Source organism: Salmo trutta, chromosome 1, assembly GCF_901001165.1.
Source record: "Salmo trutta chromosome 1, fSalTru1.1, whole genome shotgun sequence".
NCBI classification, from domain to species: domain Eukaryota; kingdom Metazoa; phylum Chordata; class Actinopteri; order Salmoniformes; family Salmonidae; genus Salmo; species Salmo trutta.
Window position 1 is genome coordinate 56,463,237 of NC_042957.1, and position 26,911 is coordinate 56,490,147.

At 46.5% G+C, this 26,911-nt stretch overlaps 1 protein-coding gene across 7 annotated transcripts; it reads left to right on the forward strand.

Annotated features, from left to right (window-relative positions):
- Nucleotides 1-748: 748 nt before the first annotated feature.
- Nucleotides 749-25,422, forward strand: bptf (bromodomain PHD finger transcription factor). 7 transcript variants are annotated; one of them, XM_029765719.1, is made up of 31 exons: nucleotides 749-1,474; nucleotides 3,214-4,036; nucleotides 5,007-5,227; nucleotides 7,805-7,978; nucleotides 8,139-8,315; nucleotides 9,938-10,138; nucleotides 10,366-10,514; nucleotides 10,827-11,185; nucleotides 11,339-11,470; nucleotides 11,811-11,940; nucleotides 12,079-12,214; nucleotides 12,356-12,670; nucleotides 12,887-14,783; nucleotides 14,973-15,097; nucleotides 15,213-15,341; nucleotides 15,628-15,778; nucleotides 15,965-16,088; nucleotides 16,426-16,651; nucleotides 18,016-18,158; nucleotides 18,342-18,471; nucleotides 18,753-18,994; nucleotides 19,098-19,350; nucleotides 19,489-19,922; nucleotides 19,953-20,659; nucleotides 20,861-21,086; nucleotides 21,311-21,585; nucleotides 21,692-21,880; nucleotides 21,979-22,171; nucleotides 22,407-22,491; nucleotides 22,763-22,949; nucleotides 24,518-25,422. In XM_029765719.1, exons 1-31 carry the CDS (start codon nucleotides 994-996, stop codon nucleotides 24,552-24,554), a joined length of 9,051 nt encoding a protein of 3,016 aa, XP_029621579.1. In that variant the 5' UTR covers nucleotides 749-993; the 3' UTR covers nucleotides 24,555-25,422. The 7 variants fall into 7 exon arrangements, with proteins under 7 accessions (XP_029621579.1, XP_029621548.1, XP_029621564.1 ...); XM_029765688.1 differs by having other exon boundaries at nucleotides 19,489-20,659; XM_029765704.1 differs by having other exon boundaries at nucleotides 18,342-18,456; nucleotides 19,489-20,659.
- Nucleotides 25,423-26,911: the final 1,489 nt, after the last annotated feature.

The window sequence follows — 26,911 nt, forward strand, 5'->3', positions numbered from 1 at the left end:
TATGATGGAGATACATTTATGATTAGAAACATTGCAACACCAACAAGCCATCTTGTGATATACAAGTATGAGATATACAGATTGGTCAGTGCTATCCGGGATCTTTGGGACATTCCTACCCTAAACCCTAACCTTAATCACAAAGGATTAATTACTCTAACCTTAACCATAGCCCTAACCAATGTCAATGGTCTTTGGCGACGTCCCAATGATCCCGTATAGCACGGACCGATACAGATTATAACCTCTTTTGATGATGTGATTTCAGTAATTGTGGTGGAAGATAAGATTGATCATCACCCCTTTCAAATTAAACATTAAAAAATGCATTATCAGACCTTTTGTATTTACCAATGCATACCCTGGCAGAATACATTTAAAAAATAACTACACCTCTATGACTCTAGGAGTAAAATCATGAAGGGGTATGAAGGAACATGAAAAAGGAAGGAGTATGCTTGAATTTGCAAAATAATAATTGAACATTATAACTTGAGAAAATGTAGAAAATATCAACAAATGTTAGTTAAAAAAAATGAAAAGCAAGATAGAAACAAGCTAGGTATCATATCTTTTTCCCATTTATAGATATTCATAATACACTTTTGTAGCCTACTTGAGAAAATAATTTCGGTCTTTTTATTTTTTGCAATTCGGCAATAATTGCAAACTTCAGTTCAATGTATATACAAATCACTTTGCCTGTTCAGGTCTACTGTACTGGAAGAACAGTTACCACGTGACATCAGCACCGGGCCTTCAGTCTGTTTTCAGTAGTCGGAGAGGAAGAAAAATGGCGGCTGCGACCGATCAGAAGCGGGACGCCAGCCATTCGTTTTGAGCTTTCTCACGTAAACCGAGACCGTGGCTTTACGGGACTACTTCTTTGGAATCTACGCAAATCAAGCTTTCTGGCGGTACCTGTTTTTCTGGGTTCTGTGAAGGCTAAATAAACGCAGAAATTGAAATTGAAAATAATAGCTTTTATATATAATGAGGGGGAAAAGAGGCAGGCCGCCCAAAACCCTGCGGATGCAGGAGCCTTCATCCGAGCCGGAGCGTGGCTTGAGACCCAGGAGGGAGTTGAGGGCAAAGGGGAGAGGTAGTGCCGAGGTCGATTTTGAGAGTCCCAAGAGGGGAAATAACTCTTCATCGAGGGGCAGGAGGAAAGTGGGATCATCTCGCGGTAGGGGAAGAGGCAGAGGTGGTGGTGGCAGAGGTACTAGGGGCAGACGGTCAATCGCTAGATCTGTGGTTTATGATGATCATGAAAGTGATGAAGATGATGATGCTGTGAGTTTGAGATCTGAGGAGGACGAGTTGATAGAGGAAGAGACGATAACAGACGAGGAAGAAGAGGCCCTCAACGAGGAGTCAGACCCGCTTGAGGAAATACTCGAGGAGGATGATGATGATGCCAGCTACTGTACTGAAAGCAGCTTTCGGAGTCAGAGCACTCATGGCAGCACTCCGGGTAAAACCGCAATATTGATCAAGCTGCTTAGAATGTTAGAAAACAATGACATTGTAACTAATTATAATTTGTCTGGGCGTATTTTCATTGGCATTAGTTCTTATAGTGCAGGAAGCTGTATTGTTCAAAATGGAGAATGCACTGACTGTGTATAAAAACAGGCCTAGTTTGAGTTCAAAATTGTTGATGATGGAATGAAAGCTTTGCATTTAGTGATCTAGGCAGTGCACGAGAGCCGAGTTGCACTTCTTTAAATTCTGAAACATCTTTAACTAACAGTTTTGTGCGAGATGTTATTATAATTGTGTTTGCTAGTTTTGGATCTGACTTGGTTATTGCAATAGCTAAGTAGTTATAACGTACCTTATCTAACGTTAGCAAGCTAGGCTAACAAGCTAATGCCTGAACCGGCTAAACAGCTGTAAATGCAGATTTATCATTTAGAAAACAACTAAAATGCCGAACAACATTATATTAACATTCCAGAGTAGGTAACATACACTAATAACTGGAGTGTTTCGTATTATAAAACAACACTTGATGATGCATCATTTCCTTGCAGGAGAATAGCAACTTAGCATGTCTAGCTAGCTAGTTAAATACTTTGTCAAATGTGTCTATACATTTAATGAGACTATTAATTAACTTGGGGGTTTTCTTTAACCCACTCTTACTTATCATTAGCTTTTCATATCCAGCATAGGTTTATTTTCACAGCTGAGAAGCAGATGAGTTCTTCAAGCTTGCTAGTTAGCAATGTCATGGGCTTGTGCTCTTGTCCAGGAGGACCCAGCTAGCTTGCTAGTAATCCACATCAGCTCGAGCTAATGACAGGACAGGGTACCATGTGGCCCATTGTTTTGAAAATAAGCGCCCTGAATTTCACCAGTTGTAACTATGCGAGGAAGAAGTTTCAGTGATGCAGCACAATAATGTTTTACATTCCCCCAAATACATAATGGAATTATTAATTTCAATGTTAAATTAATATCTACTATTTCATTTCCATGATATGTTATAAACTTTGGAAATTAAATGCAGAAGTTATTTTTGTTGCAATACACTTTTGATGCACATTTTCTTACACAATAGATAGAAGTAACAATTTAGATTATATTAAAGTTCATTATTATTTGTGGAAAGTATGTTTGCCAGTATCTTTCAAATTAATGTAAGAAAGATACAAAACATATCTGTAGAATGGCAGAAAAGTAATGATTATGTTGCTGTTGCAAAACATTATCACAGTGTTTGGATTAGACCCATTTTAAGAAGTAATTTTTTACATTGAAGGGAATGTCCATTGTGTTAAATTGTTGTTCTTGACTTTCTCAATTGCAATAATATAACCCCTCTCAATTTTCTTGGTTCCTGGGTTTAATACCCTTGCCAACTTTGAGTTGGTGTAGTGTTTTGCCAAGTCAAAGACTTGATTTGTTTAAAGTGGACCTGGCACCAATATAAAGAATCAAACATATTTCTGTGGCAGTAGATTTCAGAGACACTTGTGAACTCTCCTTTTACATGGCCAAGGCTAACATTTGTTCGCTTGTGTAAATTCTGTCTTCAACTTGTTTCTTAGAATTTTCATTAATCGATGATTTAAGCCCATGAGACAATGTAATTCTGCTTTGTCTGGGTTTTATGTATGATTTACAGAATGCAATTTCAGTTTTAGTTAGTCTTTAAATCACATAGATTATGGCACTCACTGCTCTCTCTCTCTCTCTGTCTGGCAGGGCGGAAGAGGACACGGGTGCACTGCCCTCGCTCGCCCATCTTTGAGGAAAAGGAGATCCCTCCTCTGGAGCTGCCCAGAACCTCTGAGGACCTCATGGTGCCCAGCGAGGAACTGCTCAACGTGTCCTCCATCTACGAGGTCCTGCGCAACTTCAGCACGGTGCTGCGGCTCTCTCCCTTCCGCTTTGAGGACTTCTGTGCTGCGCTGGTAGGCCAGGAGCAGTGCACGCTGATGGCAGAGACCCACACAGCTTTGCTGAAGGCCATCCTGCGTGAGGAGGACACCTCCAACACCACGTTCGGTCCTGCTGACCTCAAGGACAGCGTCAACTCCACCCTCTACTTCATTGATGGTATGACGTGGCCCGAGGTGGTCCGTGCCTACTGCGAGAGCGACCAGGAGTACCACCATGTCCTGCCCTACCAGGAGGTGGAGGACTACCCCTACGGCCCTCTGGACAGTAAGATCAAGGTGCTGCAGTTCTTGGTGGATCAGTTCCTCACCACCAACATCGCCCGCGAGGAGTTGATGTCAGAGGGGGTGGTGCAGTATGATGACCACTGCAGGGTGTGCCACAGATTGGGGGACCTGTTGTGCTGTGAGACCTGCTCTGCCGTCTACCACCTGGAGTGTGTGAAGCCGCCGCTGGTAGAGGTGCCGGAGGACGAATGGCAGTGTGAGATCTGCGTGGCACACAAGGTGCCCGGGGTCACAGACTGTGTGACAGAGATGCAGAAGAGCAAACCCTACATCCGCCAGGAGCCCATCGGCTACGACCGCCACCGGAGGCAATACTGGTTCCTAAACCGGAGGATAATTGTGTAAGTAATTACTGGCCCCCACCCCACTTCCCTTGTTGTGACTTCATCAATATTATGCACCATCTCCATACCATACTGAGTGATCTCACCTGAGTGATACATCGTGTTTTGTGATGTAGTCAGAGAGTGGATGTATGTCCTTGAGGTTCTTGAAAACAAGTTAATTGATTGCCTTCAGAATTACGTTGTTGTTTTTTCCAGTGCTGAATTGCTTGGTATAACATCAGTCATGTCTTGTGGATAGAATAATACACATTTTGTTGCTGAACACTATGTACACACAGATTGCCTGAGAGGGCTGATTTCAACTTGGAACATATATTTTCTAACTTGAATTTTAGTAGCTGGATGTTGCTGGTAATCACCCATATTCATGTAGAAGCAGCCTGGATTAAACATTTACTGCGTGTTAAAAATGTAGCTGATTTCAATGATGACTCAGTCTAAAGAGTGGGATCTATCTGACAAGCTGTGTCCCAGAGGGATCATTACTGGCGGTTTGAGACATCAGCCAGCGCAGCGAGGGTGCTGTGATTGTTAATTGTGCCCTTAGTTAGGGTGAAACTCCTGTGCTGTGATGCCATAGCCCCCCTGAGAGTTTACTGAACTGCTGCTGGAGTATCCACTTGTTCATCATGTTGCCTCCTCCATGTCTTCACAATTGCTTGTAATTGGTCTCTCTTGCGAGAGGCAAACAATAAGGAATTAGGGGGCTGAAAACAACATGCGTTCGAATGGAATTTAAGCTTATTGCCAATTTGCATTCAGTGTTGATTTTCCTTTGAAGTTAAGATATCTTTCTGTCCCGGTTAACGATGCCCCATGCAGCATTATATGCCATACAACGATGCCATCTCATGATGTATTCATTAAGGTCCTTCAACCTGTTTTTTATAAACAAACTAATTGTCAATTATATTCCATCTTATTTGTCACAACTCTAATAATGGTTGTTGGCCTGTTATTCCAGTGAGGAGGACGGGGAGCATGAGAAGAAGAAGATCTGGTACTACAGCACAAAGGTCCAGCTGGGAGAGCTCATAGAGTGTCTAGACAAGGAGTACTGGGAAAACGACCTGTGTGCCGTCCTCGAGGAGATGAGAGAGGAGGTGCACACTCACATGGACATCACTGAGGACCTCACCAACAAGGCCCGCGGCAACAACAAGGCCTTCCTCACGGCAGCCAACGGTAAGGCTACACAGCCACCTGCTTGACGCTCTGAATCACTGTCTGTCACACTGAAGCATTTTTAGCTGGTCCATGGCTTCTATGCATTGTCAATATAGAAATGTCAATGATGACCCCTAGGCTACATGTTGTGTAGCTCCTGTGCGATTACATTCCAGTACATCTCTGGTGAGGAGAGTACATTCTCCCTCGTGCTGAAGTATGATTAGGAAGGTTGATGTATTAGAACTGTCAGGGCCACAGGTAGCCTAGCGGTTAGAGCGCTGGGCCAGTAACCGAAAGGTTGCTGGTTCAAATACCCGAGACGATAAGGTGAAAAATCTGTCTGTGCTCTTGAGCAAGGCACTTAACTCTCATTTGTTCCAGGGGTGCTGTACTACTATGGCTGACCCTGTAAAACAACACATTTCACTGCACCTGTCCAGTGTATGTGACAATAAAAAAGCATCAAACATCATAGATGTCAGCCTTTTTACTTATCATGCAAACAGCGTTTTTCTTATTTCCATCGAAGAGAGGTTGGTTTCTCTGTGTGGCTACTCTACTCCTCCTTGTTTGTTATAGAGCCTTCCTTTGTTTGTGCATTTCCTGACCACTAGATCTCATAGTTTACACAAACCAAGATTTATATGGTAAGCTTGCTTGGTTCTAGTTGTACTGTTTTGGGATCAGTCTCCTCAATTGTTAGACAATGAGGGCTTTCATTGACAGATATTCCAAAGACAAGGTAGATTTTCTTTAAAGTCAATGCAGAGTCGTTTCTCTCCTGTCTAGTTCCACCTGTACCATCTGTAGTGATGAATGGGCCTTGCTAGTATTTTATCCTCTTCAGAAGCCCACTGCTTCATCCTCCCTCTGTGGTGACACCTTTTTCTCTCCCTATGAAAACCACCGTTATGAACTGTTTTCATCTTCTCCTGTGACCCAGGATACTTTCACAGGCATAATGCTTTCTGCTGGCTGTCCACATCTATTTTTGTTAGATCTATTTCCCTGAATTAAGATTGGAATCTGTCTGTCTGCCTTTTAGGGGGGAGATTTTATACCATATCATAGAACACATTGATCCACCACTCTCTTGCTTTTAGTGCTCAAACAGCAGTTTCATTAACGTAATCTCCAGAGCGTTGACCCACTGTTCCGTTTCAGGGAACAATAGTAGAGAAAGCAAATCAGGAGTGACTCACTAACATGGGTTCTAATGAGTTGTTCTTGGTTTTAGCTGCCAACGGCTAACTATATTGGTATTTAACTGTGCTGGTGATCACATGTGTTGTGACTTGGTTATTATTACCAGTCACAATCCGTTTCCACTCATTCTTCACACAGTCTCAAGTAGTGCTAGAAGGTGTATTAGCAATCTGTAAGATTGAGATGTTTGTGTGGTTGTTCTCTGAAGGTGAGTGACTGCTTCTATGAGAACTAGGATGGAAGGGGTTAACCTAGTGACAGGATGATCTTGACACTGTTACAAGCATTATACATAGGCCTATGTTACTTTCCAATTGCAATTTTACCAGCTGGTTTTATATTGTTTCAAAATGTGTAGGAGAGCAATATTGGAAAGCAATTATGGTTTGACTCCATTATATTTGTAATGCCATCCTGTAATAGAAAGGCATCATTTCAACAAACAGGCTAGGGCTAGTGTGAGCCAAACAACTCCATTCCATTTCTTATTGTCTAGCATAGCTTCTCTGGTTGGGAATTAGCTACTTGACACATCCCCTTGTATTTTTTGTTGTTGTATTTTACCCCTCTTTTTCTCCCCAATTTCAATCTTGTCTCATCGCTGCAACTCCCCAACGGGCTTGGGGGGCAAAGGTCGAGTCATGCATCCTCCGAAACATGTCCCGTCAAACCGCGCTTCTTAACACCCGCCCGCTTAACCCGGAAGCCAGCCACGCCAATGTGTCGGAGGAAACACTGTTCACCTGACGACCGAGGTCAGCCTGCAGGCGCCCGGCCTGCCACAAGGAGTTGCTAGAGCGCGATGAGCCATGTAAAGCCCCCCTGGCCAAACCCTCCCCTGGCCAAACCCTCCCCTGGCCAAACCCTCCCCTAACCCGGACGACGCTGGGCCAATTGTGTGCCGCCCTATGGGACTCCCAATCATGGCCTGTTGTGATACAGCCCAGGAACGAATCAGAGTCTGTAGTGATGTCTCTAGCACTGCGATGCAGTGCCTTAGACTGCTGCAACACTCGGGAGCCCCACATCCCCTTGTTTTAATGCCTGAAAAAAAACATTACTGACTGGTTGAGCTTAGACATACAGACATACATAGTAATGTGGTAAACAGCATGTAGACCTACTGATTTACATAATAATGTGGTAAACAACATGTAGACCTACTGATTTACATAATAATGTGGTAAACAACATGTAGACCTACTGATTTACATAATAATGTGGTAAACAACATGTAGACCTACTGATTTACATAATAATATGATAAACAACATGTAGACCTACTGATTTACACATAAAGTTGAAATGTAGTCTCCGGTCAAACAGACCTAGCATGGTGTGTGGGTGTTGGCTATTTGTTTATCAGCTGTGTTGTTGTTTGTGTAGATGAGATCCTGGAACGTGTGCAGGGCAGGCAGGAACGGCGAGCAGTGGAGCAGGCAGAGAAGGCCCCTACAGACACCACCAAGATAGAGGAAGAGACACCCACACACTGCTCTCCACTACCAGACCACAGAGAGCTCCAAGACCCTGAGTCTAAAGAGGAGGCAAGCTCACAAGGTAAGACTGGAGATGCTCTTCTGTGAGTTGTGTATTGCCTATGAAGATCTTTTCTGGATGCATCTTTCATGTAGCCTTTTGAGGATGGCTATGTCTTGTTGTTGATCTGGTGAGGCGGTTGTGTATTAAAGATCCAGAGTGAGTCTTGTATGTTTCACAGCAGCTGCAGCTCCCCCTGCTGGAGAAGAGAACACCACCGTCCACCCCTCGAAGTCTGGCTCGTCCACCCAGGATGGCACTCTCCCTAAACATGAACCCCATAAGCCTGCTGAGGTGTCCTGCTCGGCCGCCTCTGAGAGCAGGGAGGCCTCCGTGGAGCCTGAGCAGGAGAGGCCAGGTACATGATGGAGAAAGAGCCCAGCAATCTGCAACTCTCCTCCCAGCCTCTCCTCCTCCTTGTCACACCTTGCTGTGGCTATGCATGTGTGCATCCATCATCATCGGTCTCGTGCTCTGGCTGTCTCAAAGCATCTTCCATACTGTAGTTGTGCTTAATGTGATGTGATTTCTGTCACAGGGTGCATTGCTTTGGACTCTTTTTGCTGCTGCTTCTTGGCTAGATGATGATCTTCATGCTGGTTGGCTGCTCCTCAATGTGACCATTTGTTGATTTGATTATTGGCTGTGTTTGGTAGAAAGTCTACTAAAGAGTGCTCTTGGACCATTAAAGCTAAGTCATAGCTTCCTTTGAGGATGAGAGTGTCTGCAACACGGTTACACAGTATGCCTTTCTGGTTATCTACTGTCTACTAATTCAATACATGGATTACTAACAGAGGGAGTGGACTCTGTTGGGCAGCCTTCACTTAGTCGCCCAGTCCAGAGTAATGAGTGTAACAGAGGGGGCTCTACTCTGCCACAGTACTGCTCACTTCAGCATCACACATTAAACTGATGGTGTTGCTGACTTACTGAGATAATTATCCTTCAGGAATAAACATATTTTGTCGTAAGTATTTTCTTACTCCTTAAAGCACTCTGCTTTTCACATCTGCTTATGTAACGTTTAAATAGCCCATTATTGTATCCCTTTCTTTCTGTGGTTTTCTTTCATCCATCTTCATATGATCGAGATCTGCCTGGTTATTTTCTTCCTTCAACAGATGCATTGTGCCTTTTTGCGGGATCTTGTGCTCTTGCCATCCATTTTGTGTTCCATTGTCTTGTGTAGTGCTCAGGAGGCTGTAAGTGAAACCAGTTGTTATTCTAGACACCTTGTTCATTGCTTTTCATATTCTATTTTCTCAATGTATTCATTGTGTTAGCCGGATCCTGATGCTGTGCATTGTCTGGTCCACACACTGTGAAAACTTGTTCTCAGATAATGGCGTTTCGGCAGCTGCATCCTTGGCAGGCAGCGCCCACCACGCTAAGTCTGTCACAACCAGCCTCTTATTCTCACCCCAATTCATTGGGGAAATTGGCCTCCGTTCCTTTAGCGGAAACAAAAGGTTGGCTGCCTGCCTGAACCTTCCACCTGCTACCTCAGCGCAGTATATACAGCAGGGCCATTTTAACCCACAGCTCAGATACACAATATCTTTCTTAATTTGGTTCTGCAGCCGCGTTTTGCACTTCTTGTGTTGTGTTGTGTTGCACTGTGTTTTTTAGCCTTATCTGTCAGCCTGGACTGCTGAAGTGCAAATTCTTGCTCGGACTCACTGATTAAGTATTTCCCTGGTGTTATGTTAAGTGTGCATTATCATTAAGGAACAGGTGAGGCAGGGAAGGCATCAAGCCAAAAGCATTCTGTTTTTTTACAATTGTTGTGGATTACAGGTTTTACTTTTTAAGTAGTTCATCCGTGTTTGCTCTGCATTGCCGTCATCATTTGCAATACTTTGTCAGTATAGACAGCTAGTGCCTGGTACTGGTGTTGACGCATGTTTTCACACAAAGGGAGCCTAAGGGGTTTGTGCTGCTCAGCTTCTCACTGTTCAATCCTCTCCTCCTCCCCAGATGATAAGCCTGTAGACTCAGAGTCCCATGGAGAGGAGGACCCCTCTGCCCAGTGCCAGCCTACTCCCCCACCACCACACCCTGGAGACGAGAACAGCAACAGCAGCCACGTCTCAGCGCCTGGGGTCCTCAGGAGGCCTGAAGAGCCAAACCTCGCTGACAGGTCCTCTCAGTCCTCCATCACCAGCCAGGACGACACAGGTACGCTGTTGCCATACCATCCATACACTCAGGCCTCTGGAGACACTCTGTTACTGGTGCATGCCCTAACTCATTCAACTTTCAAGGGCCTTGACTACCAAGTGACATTAGAGATACTGTTTGCATCATTGAACATTGCCTCCGCTGTGCTGGTTTTTGGCCCATGATTGACTTCTCTCTTTTGATTCATCATCACTGATCTTAATGATGTGTTCTGTTGCTCGCAGCTGAAGGCAAGGAGAGTGGGAATGGTGAGGGGTCTGCGTCTGGACGGACTAACAACCGCATAGTGACTCGTCTGCGTAACCCGGACAGCAAGCTGAGCCAGCAGAAGACCCAGGGAGATGGCAGCCCTACGCCCAGGGACAGCAAGGAGGTGAGACACCAACCAGACACTGTGTTAACCTTCTGTCGTCTCTGTGGAATTTCACCCACAGCCTAGTCTCTCACATTAGGAGAAGGCAGCCTTAGCAGGATTAAATGGATTGTCCTGTTATATTTTCAATCATCGAGACTGAAATCCAGTCCTCTGTTCCACATCGACTCACTTCTTTATTACACAATGTTACACAATTAATTGAACTACCGGTAGTCTCCCAATTGCCAAATCCCTATGGAAACGATGTCTCTCTTAGCTGTGTCTCTATTCAGCTCGGTATATATATCCCCCTGTGTGTCTCTCCATTAGACATCTCCTCCCAGCTCTGAGAGTGAAGTGGCTCGTCTGGGTACTGTGAGGAAAGACTTGACGGTGAAGGGCAACCTGAACAACTTCTTCAAGCTGGGCCAGGAGGGCAAGTTCCGAGTCTACCACAACCAGTTCAGCACCAACACACTGGGCCTAAACAAGCACCAGCATCGTGAGGACCACGACAAGCGCCGCCACCTGTCCCATAAGTTCAGCTTAACCCCCGCCGGGGAGTTCAAGTGGAACGGCTCCATCCACGGCTCCAAGGTGTTGACCATCTCCACCCTGCGGCTCACCATCATCCAGCTGGAGACCAATGTCCCCGCCCCCTTCCTGCACCCAAACTGGGCCTCGCACAGGTACGCCCCAGCACAGACTACTTACTCTGGCATAGGAAAGTGGGGTTCAGAACTGTTTCACACAATGGAGAAATGGAATATTATTGACTGATAAGGTCATGTGTGAAATCATGTTTTGCCATATAGTGAGGTTGTGGGTTTGGGATTTTACAGGACAAACTGGATTAAAGCGGTGCAGATGTGCAGTAAGGCTCGGGAGTTTGCCTTGGCGCTGGCCATCATGGAGTGTGCCATCAAACCAGTGGTCATGCTGCCTGTCTGGAAAGATGCGCTTGGACACACCAGGTAAGAGACATTGGTTGTGAATCAAAGGACTTAATTCATTGCTGAATTGAGTTTTGAGTCATAGCACATCGACCCAACTCATTCTGCGGTTTAGTGTACAATGCTAAACTGAATTAATTATATTGCTTCACTGCTCTGCTGATTATGAAGCATTCTGTTCACCTCTCTTCAGTGCAGAGGTCTGTAGTGGTGTGGGCAGTGTATGCAGAGTAGCTGACGCTTTTCCCATGAGTGAGAGGAGGTTCATTGTTGAAGATAATGGAGCCCTGACGAAACAAGCCAGAGTCACCTTGCCGTTTTGATGTATTTTTTTCACTCTCCCCCCTCCCTCTCCCTTCAGGCTCCATCGCATGACCTCCATGGAGCGGGAGGAGAAAGAGAAGGGGAAAAAGAGAGAGAAAAAACTGGAGGATGAGGAGACTATGCAGCAGGCCACCTGGGTGAAGTACACCATCCCCATCAAACACCAGGTAAATCTGGGTTCACTTTCCTCTCAAGACCTGTTTGGGCTTTTATGACTGCATGATGTCTGACAACATAATCATCCCATCTTTTGTATGCGATTGTGTTGTCTTTTATCTAACTGGTTCTTTCTCTCTGTGTGTAAGGTGTGGAAGCAGAAGGGGGAGGAGTACAGAGTAACTGGGTACGGGGGCTGGAGCTGGGTCAGTAAGACTCACGTCCATCGCTTTGTTCCCAGGCTACCAGGGAACACCAACGTCAACTACCGCAAAGCACTTGAAGGTAAGTGTTTCCTCTGTACACATATTATCTCTGTCTTATCTCACTGATGATGATCAATGGCACTCAAGCTGAAAATGTGGCTCCAGCATGCCTCAGTATAAATTAGGTGCTTCATGTGTTTTCATTTTAATCTCTCTACAGCAGCTAAAACTGGCAAAGAAAATGCGACATCCGGCCCGAACAAACGAAAATGTTTGCCCAAAGCACCAACAAGCTCGGAAACCCAGGCAAAAGAAGAGTCTACTCCAATTACTGAAGAAAAAGACAAGGAGGAAACCTCCACCATGGAGTCATCTGGGAGCACTTCACCAGGAGAGGGGCAAACTCTGAAAGAGAAGGAAGAGAAAAATATCACAGAGATGGTGGAGGGGAAGAAAGATGATCAGGTAGAGAAGACTGAGGACAAGATGGATGTTGACCCCAGTCCACCAGACACCTGTCTCAGTGAGGAAAAAGGTACAATGATATTACTTTTCATCAATAAACAAAGAGGATCCCCTGCTGTTTCTCTGAATAAGACATTTTATTACATGACATTTGGTATTTTCCCCATTCTTGCTATTTTTGGCTGTGTTCTATATTCATCTGGTACTTAGCAGCTGTCTATCAGGTCTCACAGTTAGCATTTTTTGGCTAATATTATTCATGGAGTTCTCCCTCTCTCTCTTTTAGGTATAGTGGACAGCAAATGCCCCTCGTCACTGACTGACCCTGCTGTGAAGGACGAGCCCGGGGAGGAAGAAGAACCTAAGCAAGAGGACTCTGAGGCCAAGCTACCTGTCCGCCCCTTCAACTGGGATGTGGTGAACGTCAGCGAGGGCTTCCAGCTCCGTACGGCCTACAAGAAGAAGGTGAAGACATCCAAGCTCGACGGGCTGCTGGAGCGCAGAGTGAAACAGTTCACCCTGGAGGAGAAGCAGAGGCTAGAGCGCCTCAAACAGCAGTCAGCCCTGGCCAAACACACAGTCTCCAAGGAGAAAGTTAATACAGGGACTCCCACCACCATCAAGGCTTCTACAGCAGACAAGTTAGCAGTGACACTGTGCACTAGCCTGAAAGCTGAGGGACAAGCAGACTCAGTAGTTAAAGACACAATTGTTAAAAGGCTTGACTTTGACCAGGAGCAGCCAGTGAAATCCCAGCCCTCAGGAGAGACAGATAATCTGGACGTTAGATTAGGCTCCACCTGTAAACCCCAGGCAGCAGGAGCCACAGGCCCCAACCTCAACACCACAGGGTTGGCCAACCATGAGAGCAGCGTTCAGGGCAATGGTGGGCCGTTATCTCAAACGGAGCTGAATGGAGGCTCCCAGAAAAACATAGACCTCAACAACAAAGTCAATTTGACATCTCTAGAACCGGCTTTAGGTGCGGCCAAACCTCCCAGAGCAGAAGTGACGATAGCAGGAGAAAACGGTAGGAAGCATGGTTATGAGGAGACAGAGCAAGGTAATGGACAGAGGGAGATAGAAAGCATGGACGTAGACCAAAGCAAACCACATTTAGTGCAGGTGAACGGGAAAGACGCTGTTGATACCAAGGCTCCTGTAGACTCAAAGATGCACTTAGACCTGGCCAACAAAGTGGACACCAAGGTCATGCTCCAGACGTTAGAGGGTGAGATCAAAACACTGCCAGTGAAGGAGCCTGTAAAATCCATTATGAACGGTACTCTCTCTCAGGACGGGTTAAAGGTCAACAACACTGTGTTAGCCACCAGCCCAGCCTTGGCGGACGTAGAGAGAAAGGTTGTGGTGTCCGAGCCTGACTATCTGCCACCTCAGAAGGTTGCCAGACTGGAGAATAATAGCGACAGGGTGGCAGACTCCGTCACGTCATCACTGTTAGGGCCGCCCACTGGTGTTCCCACGGTAAGCAACAGCACCAAGTCTGAGCCAATGGAGATTGGGCAGACGGCATGCAATAAGATCACCCCGTTTCCTATCCCCACTGCAGAGGAGTCCAGCTTGAGTAACAACACCACAGAGAACAGCAGTAGCAGTACTGAGGTGCTGAAGACCATCACCCAAGTCACCACAACCACTACTACCACCATGTCAACAGAGTCTCGCACGGTGCAGGTAACCGAGGTCTCCAGCAGCACTAAGCCTGCAGTGACGCCTGCTGCAGAGACCAGTGCTATATCTACCCTCACCACCATGACCAAGACCACTGTCACCAGGGTCAGCTCCCCGGCCCTCGGGGCCGCCGTCTCCGAGGAGACCAAGACTGTTGTCACTGCAACGTTGACAGATGCCAAATCTGGCCCCTCAGGCTCTTCAGTCACCTCCATGACAGTCAGTAAGGAGTACTCAACCAGAGACCGTGTCCGGCTGCTAAAGTTCTTCCGCTCCAAGAAGACCCGCTCTGGCACGGCCCTCCCCTCTTACCGCAAGTTTGTCACAAAGAGTAGCAAGAAGAGCATATTTGTACTGCCTAATGATGACCTGAAGAAGCTGGCGAGGAGAGGGGGCATCAGAGAGGTACCCATCTTCAACTACAACGCCAAGCCAGCCCTGGACATCTGGCCCTATCCCTCCCCCAGACCCACCTTTGGAATCACGTGGAGGTTAGTCACGTAGTTGACCCTTAGCCATTAGGCTGCCATTCACGCATTGGACCACCTCATATGACCTGCGCTGAAATGAAAACACAGAAAGACAACAATTGAAAACATGGAACCATGTACATTTGTCCATATAGCTGTTTGGTTAAAGGTTGTTTTGATAACACTCACTGACTTGGGTCTCCTATGCAGATACCGTCTCCAGACTGTGAAATCTCTGGCGGGGGTCAGTCTGATGCTGCGGCTGCTCTGGGCCTGCCTGAGGTGGGATGACATGGCTGTCAAGCCCTCCCCTGCTGTAGGAACCACCCGCACAGGTGAGTGCACAGCAATCCTACCCTCCTCTCCCTCTCTGCCCTCCTCATTCCTGTCTCTCAATTTGAAGATGAGGCACCATTTCAAACGGACATATTTCCTTTCTGCTTTCCCCAGAATCGTCGGAGACAGCGATCACCACAACAGAGATCATCAAGCGGCGAGATGTGGGGCCGCACGGCATCCGGTCTGAATACTGCATCAGGAAGATCATCTGCCCCATTGGCGTTACCGAAGCTCCCAAAGGTAAAAGGATGAAACTGCATCCCAAATTCTCTTAGGATCACGCTGTCACAATCCTATAGTGGTCTCATGAGTCTTTGCTTTGGATTGCCTTGCTCAGCTTGTTCCTCACATCTCCTAGTGTTCTCTCCCAAGTACCTGAGTAGGCAAATCCTTTGCAATGTAAGTGAAAATATGGAGTTTGAGAGAGTTGTTTATCCCACAATAGATAGGATGACATTAATTGACAGATGTCGTTTTCCCCTTTACCTCATTCTCTACCTCATCCTTTCTTTGTCCTCCTGGGTAGAAACTCCCACTCCCCAGAGGAAAGGTCTGCGCTCCAGCGCTCTGAGGCCAAAGAAGCCTGAGCCGGCCAAGCAGACTGGGCCCATCGTCTTAGAGACGTGGGTGGCCGAGGAGGAGCTGGAGATCTGGGAGATCAGAGCCTTTTCAGAAAGGTGAGCAGGTGGACTGTCCTTAGCCTTGTTGCTGGGGCTGGAGAGAATAAGCTGCTGTACTGCTTGATATTATGTGACCTTTGAACCTATACTTCCCTCAAGATGTCTTGTAACCCTGCCCAGGTCTGTTGTCTTGTTGTCATTGGATGTAGTATGACAAACTGGCTTGTCCTCTTGTGGTCACAGGGTAGAGAGGGAGAAGGCCCAGGCTGCAGACCAGGCTAAGGTTAGTAGAACGCTGAAGACAGCAGAGGAGGCCAAGGCCCAATTGGAGGCTCAGCTAAAGCACCAGAGATTGGCTGCTCAGCAGGTGGGAAGATCAGACAAGTTTCCACCTTGCACTATGGTGACACCTAGCCTCCCTACAATCCACCCCCCCTCAGCCCAAACCTGGGGGGGCACAAACACTAAACACTGGGAGCTGGGACATTTCAAGGGCCTCTGTTTGGGTTGGTTTTGATCTGAATAACTGTCCTTTTAAACCATGTGCAATTACAAATGTGTATTGGAAGTTATGTTATGTATTATTCAGATGAGACATGTTCACTCTGTACTCTCACTCTTTTACTCTGGTCTCCACTTTCCAATGAGTTTGGTGTTTCTATGTGGTTTAGCATAGATTTAGCATCTGAACCTTTGCGTTGTAGAAACGGTTGGAGCAACAGAAGCCTGGTGCCACCACCTCCACCTCCACCCCCACCAGTACCCCTACAACCTCAGTCTCTGGCACTCCGGCATCCCTGACCAGCCAGGTCACCCCGGGGACTAAACTGGTCCTGGCCACCAAGCTGGGGACACCTGTCACATTCCAGCAGAACAAGAACTTCCATCAGTCGTTTGCTTCCTGGGTCAAGCAGGGCCAGGGTAGTCCAGGTGAGTTTGGTGACGAATAGCTGCTCATACAAAATCATGGCAGTGGCTACTGTGGGGGTGTGTTTTAAGTTGATAGTGATCCTTGGTAGCAGTGTTGAAATATTATTTTTCATATTTCCATGTTTTTGGTCAAAAGTCATTTTCGTTCCCCATTCACTTTTTAATGGTGGCCATTGAAGTTCACTTGTGGATGTCAAACTGTTACAACAACAACAGGTCATTTTAGTGTTTGGATTCTTCTTTTTTCATTTGACCTATTTTGATAGATATTTACAGTATGTTGAATTGCCTTAATGGGCAGTGGTGTCCACTTCCTGTATCTGAAACCCAGTCAAGTGTGGGGCTGGGAAAGGGAATTCTAAAAACCTTTTGAATAACTTTTGACTCCTAGAAAAAAAGTTTCAGGCTCATAATCAGTTAAGTCCAAAAAGTCTTAAAAGCATATGCAAAGGCTTTGTTTGAATTATAAGCTGGGGGGGAAAGGACCCCTTAGTGGACACCACTGCTATACACCCTGGCTGTTGTGGTTGCACTTTGCACACAGTGTGTGACTGCAGGTGGGGTGTGTCTTGCAGCCTCCACCTGCTCACGGGCCACCGTGGCCAACAGCATGGTCACCACCTCTGGACAAACGTTCCAGATCTCTGCCAGCCCGGTGACCATGGCTGGCCAGGTCATCACCGCCAAGCTACCCATCCCGGCCAACAGCAAGATTGTTACGGTCAACATGCCAACCACACAAGGAGGTATGGATGGCCTTGCCGTCTAAGGTTTTAGCCGGCATGATCGCATTGACCAGGCCTACCCCCACTCAGCAGGCCTACCCCAACTCAGCAAAACCATGAACCATCTCACCCCAGTGGAACCTATGAGGGATTTTGAGGTGTTGCTTTTGGTTTGAGTGTGCTGGCTGCCCTACGTAGAAAATGCCAATGATTTATACAAGAACATTCCAGGAAGGAGGACCCCTGGGATGCCCTGTCTTTCTCGCTCAGTAACAGACACAGTAATGGCTGTCCTGTCTGTCAGATTATTGATCCAATGGAAGCTTCCTTACGGTATCTTGGTTGGACTGAGTCCCAGACAGTCTCAACACAAAGGACCTGTTCTGCTTGATCAATACAGTCTGTCCAGATCATCTGCAAGAGGGGCAGGTGAAATTTCTCCCACTGATGGCTGTGACTTGCCAGTATATTTAGAGATGTGATTCAACCTAGTATTTCTTCGGCAAACTGAATTCCTAGTTCCATGAGCTTTTAACAAGGGCGTTTGACTTGTTGTAAATCTCATTATTGAGGTTCAACACCCTACTGTTGATCTTGTAGTGAATTCATGCTGCTTAACACAGTCCCTCTCTGTCACAGGTATGGTGCAAGTCCAGCAGAATGTCCTGGGCATTATTCCATCCAGTACCCCAGGCAACCAGCGGACCTACTCCTCATTCCAGAACCGCAACGCCACCATCAACATCAGACCCAACACCTCCACCTCAACCACCACTCAGCCGGTAGAGAATAGACATCCAAACAGATCTATCCCTCTCTCTCTCTCACATATTATTGCTCTGTCTTTTTCCCTCTTATGCTCTCCCCTGCTCTTTCTTTGCGTTATAATCTTAATTGGAATGTAGTGAATTTAGCATAATCATGTGTACAGTATCATTTATTTGTGTTTTGTTTCTTTGGTCCAGGTCATTGCCACCGGAGCCCAGATCCGTCCGGGCATGACGGTGATCCGATCGCCCCTGCAGCAGGGCACCACCATGGGCAAAACCATCATCAGAACCCCCTTGATGATGCAACAAGGTATTCTACCAGCCAGTAGGTCTCTCCTCTGCCGCCTCCCAACCTGTGGCTGCATGGCTCTGCTCACTCCTCAGCATGCACATTACAGGCAGTCTTCAACATTGCTTTGTGTTGATATGTTTATACGTATTCATTTTATTCGGATGGATACTATATTTAGAACTGTATTGGTAGTCCGCAGATGTTAACTTTATGTATGACCTCCAGTCAATTCATTCATGATAAGCCACCTGATTTGTCTTGGGACTGTCCCATGCACTTTTCTTATTTAAGGCTACTCACTATCTGTCCTCTAGGCCAGCAGCAGGTGGTGACTCAGATCATCCGGGGCCAACCTGTCTCCACAGCAGTTTCCAGTGCCAGCCCTGTGCAGACCAGTGCAGCCCAGAGGATGCTGGGTGCCGCCCCGTCCCCCCGTCCTGTCACCCCTGCCCCTGGGCAGTCCCCATCACCATCCACCCCCCAAGGCGGCCGACCACAGCAGGGCCAGGTCAAACTCACCCTGGCCCAGCTCACCCAGCTAACGCAGGGGGCACAGGTGAGGAGCCACCTGCTCTCTTTTACACCTACTTTCACACATACTCTCACACTCCTGTTGGATGTATTCTCTGTGTGTTTCTATGTCTGTCTGTGTGTTCCAGGGAGGGAACCAGGGTCTCACAGTAGTAATCCAGGGACAGGGCCAGACCACAGGCCAGCTGCAGGTCATCCCCCAGGGGGTGACAGTCATCCCAGGCCCTGGGCAGCAGCTCATGCAGGCTGCCATGCCCAACGGCCAGGTGCAGCGCTTCCTCTTCACCCCAGGGGCAACAGCCCCTGTCCCCAACCCCGCCACCACGCCCAGTGCTGCTGTCATCCCTGTCACAGCCACCACAACAACACCCTCAGGGCCAGGTATGAGGCCAAGCCACTTCAACAAGTATCGTACACAAGGCTTTGCAGAGTTGTGAATTAGAATGTTCATTTGGATTGGTCTCTAGTTTGTGTAGATGTGTTAATACTGTGCTGCTGTCTCTCTCTCCTCCGTTGCAGCACTGTCTCAGCCTCCGGTTCAGACTCCCGCCACCTCTCAAGCACCGGCAACACCAGTCCAGCCTCCTCAACAGGCTATCACCCGTGTCCAGCCTCCTCAACAGGCTATCACTCATGTCCAGCCTCCTCAACAGACTATCACTCATGTCCAGCCTCCTCAACAGGCTATCACTCGTGTCCAGCCTCCTCAACAGGCTATCACTCGTGTCCAGCCTCCTCAACAGGCTATCACTCGTGTCCAGCCTCCTCAACAGGCTATCACTCGTGTCCAGCCTCCTCAACAGGCTATCACTCGTGTCCAGCCTCCTCAACAGGCTATCACTCGTGTCCAGCCTCCTCAACAGGCTATCACTCGTGTCCAGCCTCCTCAACAGGCTATCGCTCGTGTCCAGCCCCCTCAACAGGCTATCGCTCCAGTCCAGCCCCCTCAACAGGCTATCGCTCCAGTCCAGCCCCCTCAACAGGCTATCACTCCTGTCCAGCCCCCTGCCCTCGCTCCTGCCCCCCCTCCAGTGTCCACACATCAGACTCAACCCCCTCAGACTCAAGTCCACATCCCCCTCCAGTCCCCCACTGCCTTACCCATCCAGCAGATAGCCCAGATCCCAACCTCACCACAACCGGTCCATATGAAGAATCTCTCGGTCTCCCCTTCCGTCACCCAGGCCACAGTGAAGCCCATTCAGGCCCATGCTCAACTCCAGCCCCAGGTTCCGGCTCAGATCAGGCCCCAGCAGCAGCTGCAGCTCCACCACCAACCCCAGCTGATCACAGTGCCGGGGCTGCAGCAGCAGGTCCAGGTGCTGGGCACCATCCAGACCCACGTGGCAGCCCAGCTCCAGGCCCAGCAGGGTGGGGCGGTGCCCCAGCAGATCAAGCTGCAGCTGCCTATCCAGATCCAGCAGGCAGGAGGCCAGGGGCAGGCCCACCAGATCCAGAACGTGGTGACCATCCAGACGGCCAGCGTGCAGGACCACCTGCAGAGGATCCAGCAGCTCAGAGAGCAGCAGCAGAAGAAGAAGCAGCAGGAGGCCAAAAGGGAGCAGAGCCTGCAGGCCTCCAGCCCCAGCGACATCATCCAGAAACAGGTGGTGATGAAGCAGATTGCTGTGATAGAAAATCTGAAACAGAGGAAGACCATGACTCCAGCAGAGCGGGAGGAGAACCAGAGGTATGGCTGTCATTGTTCACAGACATGACCCTTACATAATGACATTCATATGAATTACAGTACATGTTTTATCTATTTCTCAGTTCCAAAATCTTATTATGCTTAATCCTACCAACAATCGCCAACTATTTTGTGTTGTATTTTGTCTGATTCCACGATGAGTCTGACAAGCCCTCCCTTCCTCTTTCCCCTGCTGAGTAGAATAATCGTCTGCAACCAGGTGATGAAGTTCATCCTGGACAAGATCGACAAGGACGAGAAACAGGCGGCTAAGAAGAGGAAGAAGGAGGAGTCTGTGGAGCAGAAACGCAGCAAGCAGAATGCCACCAAGCTCTCGGCGCTGCTCTTCAAACACAAAGAGCAGCTCAAGGCTGAGATCCTGAAGAAGAGGGCTCTACTGGACAAGGAGCTGCAGCTGGAGGTTCAGGTCAGTGCCAACGCCACCTCTGCATCATAGGCCACTGTATTGTAGTGCTCCAGTAGGGTGCAGTAGTGTGATATTGGATGTGTTGAGAAATATTGCGGCCACTGCCCAGGAATTCCTTACATTGTGATACCCACTGTGAACCATTCTCTCTCTCTCTCTCTCCCCTTCCTTTCCCCTGTCTCTCTCTCTCTCCTTCCTTTCTCATATGTCCTTCTCTCTCTCAGGAGGAGCTGAGGAGGGACATCAGCAGGCTGAGGAAGGAGAAGGAGAAGGCCCAAGCTGCAGCCTCTCAGGCAGCCGCTGCTGCAGCCCAGGTAGCCTCATCCCTCTCCCCCACCATGGCCTCGCCCTCCTCCACCCACAAACGCAAGAGGGACGACGAGAGGGACTCGTCCTCCGCCAAGCCCAAGAAGAAGAAGATGATATCCACTACCTCAAAGGATCACAAGAAGGAAGTCAAGCTGTACTGTGTCTGTAAAACGCCCTATGACGAGGCCAAGTAAGATACGGATGCACCATATCGGGTTCCCATTGAAACACTGAACATGTAACTGAACTGTAGCATGTATGTCAAAGACGTGGAACTTAAGTCCACATGGTTTCAGGTTCTACATTGGGTGCGACCTGTGCTCCAACTGGTTCCACGGTGCGTGTGTGGGCATCACGGAGAAGGAGGCCAAGAAGATGGACGACTACGTCTGTAACGGCTGCAAGCAGGGCCAGGACTCACAGGACTCAGAGGGCACCACGGAGGAGCTGTACTGCATCTGCCGGACGCCATATGATGAAACACAGTATGATAACACAATACTAATAAGGTTATAGCTTGGGTGAACTGAATGTTATAGGTCCAAATATCCCTGACCTGTACTACCCATGTCTTTTCTCCCAGGTTTTACATTGGCTGCGACCGTTGCCAGAACTGGTACCACGGGCGCTGTGTGGGCATTCTGCAGAGTGAGGCCACCCACATAGACGAGTACGTGTGCCCGCAGTGTCAATCCACGGAGGACGCCATGACGGTCCTCACACCGTTAACCGACAAGGACTACGAGGGTTTAAGAAGAATCCTGTGCTCCTTACAGGTATGAAAGCCTGTGGTCTCCTCTGTTCAGTGTCTTTACTGATGATGCATTTGATATGGATATGGCCAGAGTTGGGAGTCACATCATGTACCCTGTCTTGAATAAATGAAATGATAAAATGAAACAACGTTGCATTGCAGGACCAGTGTTCTGGTCTGGGGCACTACATTCTCAACATACTTCAGTATACCTCACTGTTGTAAATCTAGTGAAACATCTATTTTTCTGTTAACAGGCTCACAAAATGGCGTGGCCGTTCCTTGAACCAGTAGATCCCAACGATGCTCCTGATTATTATGGCGTTATAAAGGAACCGATGGGTAAGGGCAAGGGCAGATCTCTAAATCACTGTAATGTCATTGACTGTCGCTATTATTTCACATCAAATTTTATTGGTCACATACACATGGTTAGCAGATATTAATGCGAGTGTAGCGAAATACTTGTGAGAAAAAACATTGTAATCTTGAATGTGTTGGAAAGTAGACACAAAATGTGTACTTGGCTAGTGTTTATGTTGATAGTTTGGAAAATATAATAATTGACCAACACATTTACCTTTGGTCACCCTTCTCTATGTTTCATCCCCAGACCTCTCCACAATGGAAGACAGATTACAGAAACGGTATTACAACAAGCTCACTGAGTTTGTGGCGGACATGACTAAAGTCTTTGACAACTGCCGCTACTACAACCCCAACGACTCCCCCTTCTTTCAGTGTGCCGAAGTTCTGGAGTCATTCTTTGTACACAAGCTCAAAGGTTTCAAAGCTAGCAGGTAATTTTAGAGCTCTCATGACTCCCAAAGCTCTTCAGAGGCCCTGTCATTAAGTCTCCTGTTAGAAAAGACTCCCTCCGTCATGCATCATCTGACATTAGGGCATGGGTAATGGCTTGGCAGTCATATAATGTTCATGACACTCCATGTGACTGATTGAATCTGCTTTTGAGAATTTCCCAAGAACACCCTTTTTAATATTTTCTTTTTCATTAAACTATGCATCCGTGTCATGCTAGTTAGCCTCATGCACTCTCTGGGCATGTCCGTTTGTGTTGTAGTAGCCTGACTTTGGCTGTGGTCTTTCCCACAGACCTGGCTGTGGTTTGTGGGCTGCTTGGTAGAGGGATGCAGAGTCTTACCAAAGCCTACAGGGCTGACTTCAGCTCCAACATCCTCCCTGCAATAGTTTTCAATAGAGCTTCATTAATGTTTGCTCCATCACTGTGTCATGCATCACCTTGCATTGTCTCTTTCACCTGTACCGCATGCATTTGATTTATGCCACTCATTCTCTCTTTCTTGCAGATTGTGATGTCATAAGTCTGACGTTATAGCTGGAGTCTGAGCTGGATGCTGGGGTCTCTAGTAGTGAATCATGGAACTTGCTGTTTCATAAACAGTGGAAATTCTGTGTGATTATTTAAGATTTAAAGAAATAAACACACAAACACACACAAGTGTTCTATCAGTGAAACAAACCATGCTTAAAAGTACATTTGCAAGTATAGAAGCCGAATTCTAAAGATGCCTTCCGTGACAATCACAAAATGGCAGCCATGTTGACACTTACAAATCAAGTTTTCAAGGGAAATGCTTTTTCTCTATTATTTTGGTAATTTTACCATTTAACATCATATCAATTATCAGCAAGATGAGTGTCAGGGAAGCTTTTACTTAGAAATGTGTAATAAGCTTCACCCAGAAATGCATTTTTTTATTTGTAGTTAGTTATTCTTGGAGAGGGAGATATAAAAACAACATTTGGGACCACATGTAAAGCTGTATATTTTATTATATATTTATCAAATTAAGTTTCTCTCTTCCTCATGGCCTTCTTTCAGCTGATTTAAATATCATGCATTCGTAATGAATGGGCATGATTTTAATATAGTGCACAGGTTTTGTAGGTAAATTATAGCTTAACTACTGGTTGATTTATTATTGGGATGTTTTAAATTTAGTGATTAAAAAAATAAGATTGGTATTGTATGGTTTTTAATCCTTTTGTGAAGGATTATTTTATGGTTAAAACAGAGAGAGCCTATGGTCAGAGGAATTTATATAGACTTAAAATAATAAATAAAATGTCACGGCTTAACTATATTGGACCCCATGCCTTACTGCATGAAGGTACCTCAGGATGTAGACGTGAAGCACCATTTTCAGTGACTAAGTCATTCCTGATGAATTAGACCAACATGGCTGCTCTCTCCTTCCTGACCCCATGGCATCCATTTTTTGTATCACTGTTTTGTTGTTTGTTTTTTGTTCATGTCAGTATGTTTAAACTATTCATACAATTTTTTTAAAGGTTCTCAACTGTTCCCCTTTTCTACATTCTATAGGTCTCATAACAACAAACGACAGACTTCGACCTCTTAGTATATACCACATATTTGAACAACAAAAAAATGCACTCTGCGAGAATTGGGTTAAATTCTGAACAATTAATCCATGTTGGGACCTGGCTCCTGTGCTTTGTCCACTCCTTTCCCTCCTTCTGGCCCCACTACGCAGCCCCTAAAGGAAGACTCTCCCTCCTTCTGGCCCCACTACGCAGCCCCTAAAGGAAGATTCTCCCTGTAAGACCAGCAGCGCTGCTCCCACCGAACTGTCAGGTGGAGCTGCTGCCTGCCCACCTCTGCCACATGGACATTTGACAAGGGGTTAAAATTGAGGGTTTGAATAAAGGCATTTCTGAAAAAGGTTACCTTGAAGAAAATACTTTCTTTGGAGATCTCATGTTTCCTTGTTTGTTCTTCTTGGTTTGATTCTTTGTTACCCCTCTAGCTAGTTGAAGAAATTAAGAAAAGCGTACACTTTCATGCCCATAAAAAAAACATTTGATGCTTGTTTGAACGTTGAAAAATGTTGAGCTGAGTTGCACTCAGTGTATCAGATTGCACAGTGACACTTATGTGTCTATACCCTTTCAATCACTTTATTAGAGGTGGGTTGAAAGATACATCTCATTGGGAAGGACTTGCTTGAGTTTGGACCTACTAGCTTTCTGGACACTTAACAGTTTGAGTTTCAGTCAAGCTATGCTGAAAGGAATAAAGTATTTGGTATTAATTGCCCAGCAGTAATGACACTGCTAAGGATAAAAACAATATGTATTTGAAGGTATCCTGCCCTGTTTGTAAAACTTGTCAGATTTTGAATTTTTGTTTTTGTATTACAGCTGAAGAGATTGATGTATATGAAACATAATAAATGGAGAAGACTGAGCTCTCTTCCACTACTGAAAGTGTTGGCATATGCTTTTGTGAAATAAATTGCTTTAGCTATATGAAAATATTTTTCCCTAAAGCATTTACAGTGCATTCAAAGTATTCAGACCCCCTTGACTTTTTCCACATTACAGCCTTATTTTAAAATGAATTAAATAGTTGTTTCCCCTCTACACACACAATACCCCATAATGATAAGGTAAAAACAGGTTTAGGAATTTTAGCAAATGTATAAAAAATTTGTAAGTAATAATCACATTTACATAAGTATTCAGACCCTTTACTCAGTCCTTTTTGAAGCACCTTTTGGCAGCGATTACAACCTTGGGTCTTCTTGGGTATGACGCTACTAGCTTGGCACACCTGTATTTGGGGAGTTTCTGGAGATCCTCAAGCTCTGTCAGGTTGGATGGGGAGCGTCGCTGCACAGCTATTTTCAGGTCTCTCCAGAGATGTTCAATCAGGTTCAAGTCCGGGCTCTGGCTGGGCCACTCAAGGACATTCAGAGCCACTCCTGGGTTGTCTTGTCTGTATGCTTAGAGTCGTCCAGTTGGAAGGTGAACCTTCGCCTCAGTCTAAGAACCTGCTCCAAAGCACTCAGGACTCCATCAAGGATCTCTCTGTACTTTGCGCTGTTCATCTTTCCCTCGATCCTGACTAGTATCCCAGTCCCTGCCGCTGAAAAACATCCTCACAGCATAATGCTGCCACCACCATGCTTCACCGTAGGGATGGTGCCAAGTTTCCTCCAGACGTGACGCTTCGCATTCAGGGGAAAGAGTTCAATCTTGGTTTCATCAGACCAGAGAATCTTGTTTCTCATGGTCAGAGTCCTTTAGGTGCTATTTGGCAAACTCCAAGCGGTCTGTCATGTGCCTTTTACTGAGGAGTGGCTTCCGTCTGGCCACTCTCTACCATAAAGGCCTGATTGGTGGAGTGCTACAGATATGGTTGTCCTTCTGGAAGGTTCTCCCTCCGAAAAGCAACTCTGGAGCTCTGTCAGAGTGATCATCGGGTTCTTGGTCACCTCTGTGACCAAGGCCCTTCTCCCCCAATTGCTCCGTTTGGCCGAGCAGCCAGCTCTAGGAAGAGTCTTGGTGGTTCCAAACTTCTTCCATTTAAGAATGATGAAGGTCACTGTTCTTGTGGACCTTCAATGCTGCAGACATTTTTTGGTACCCTTCCCCAGATCTGTGCCTCGACACAATCCTGTCTCAGCGCTCTACAGACAATTCCTTCAACGACATGGCTTGATTTTTCTCTGACGCACTGTCAACTGTGGGAACTTATATAGACAAGTGTGTGCCTTTTCCAAATCATGTCCAATCAATTGAATTTACCACAGGTGGACTCCAAGTTGTAGAAACATCTCAAGGATGATCAATGGAAACAGGATGCACCTGAGCTCAATATCGAGTCTCACAGCAAAGGGTCTGAATACTTATGTAAATAAGGTATTTCTGTTTTTTATTTGTAATAAATATGCAAAAATGTATAAAAACCTGT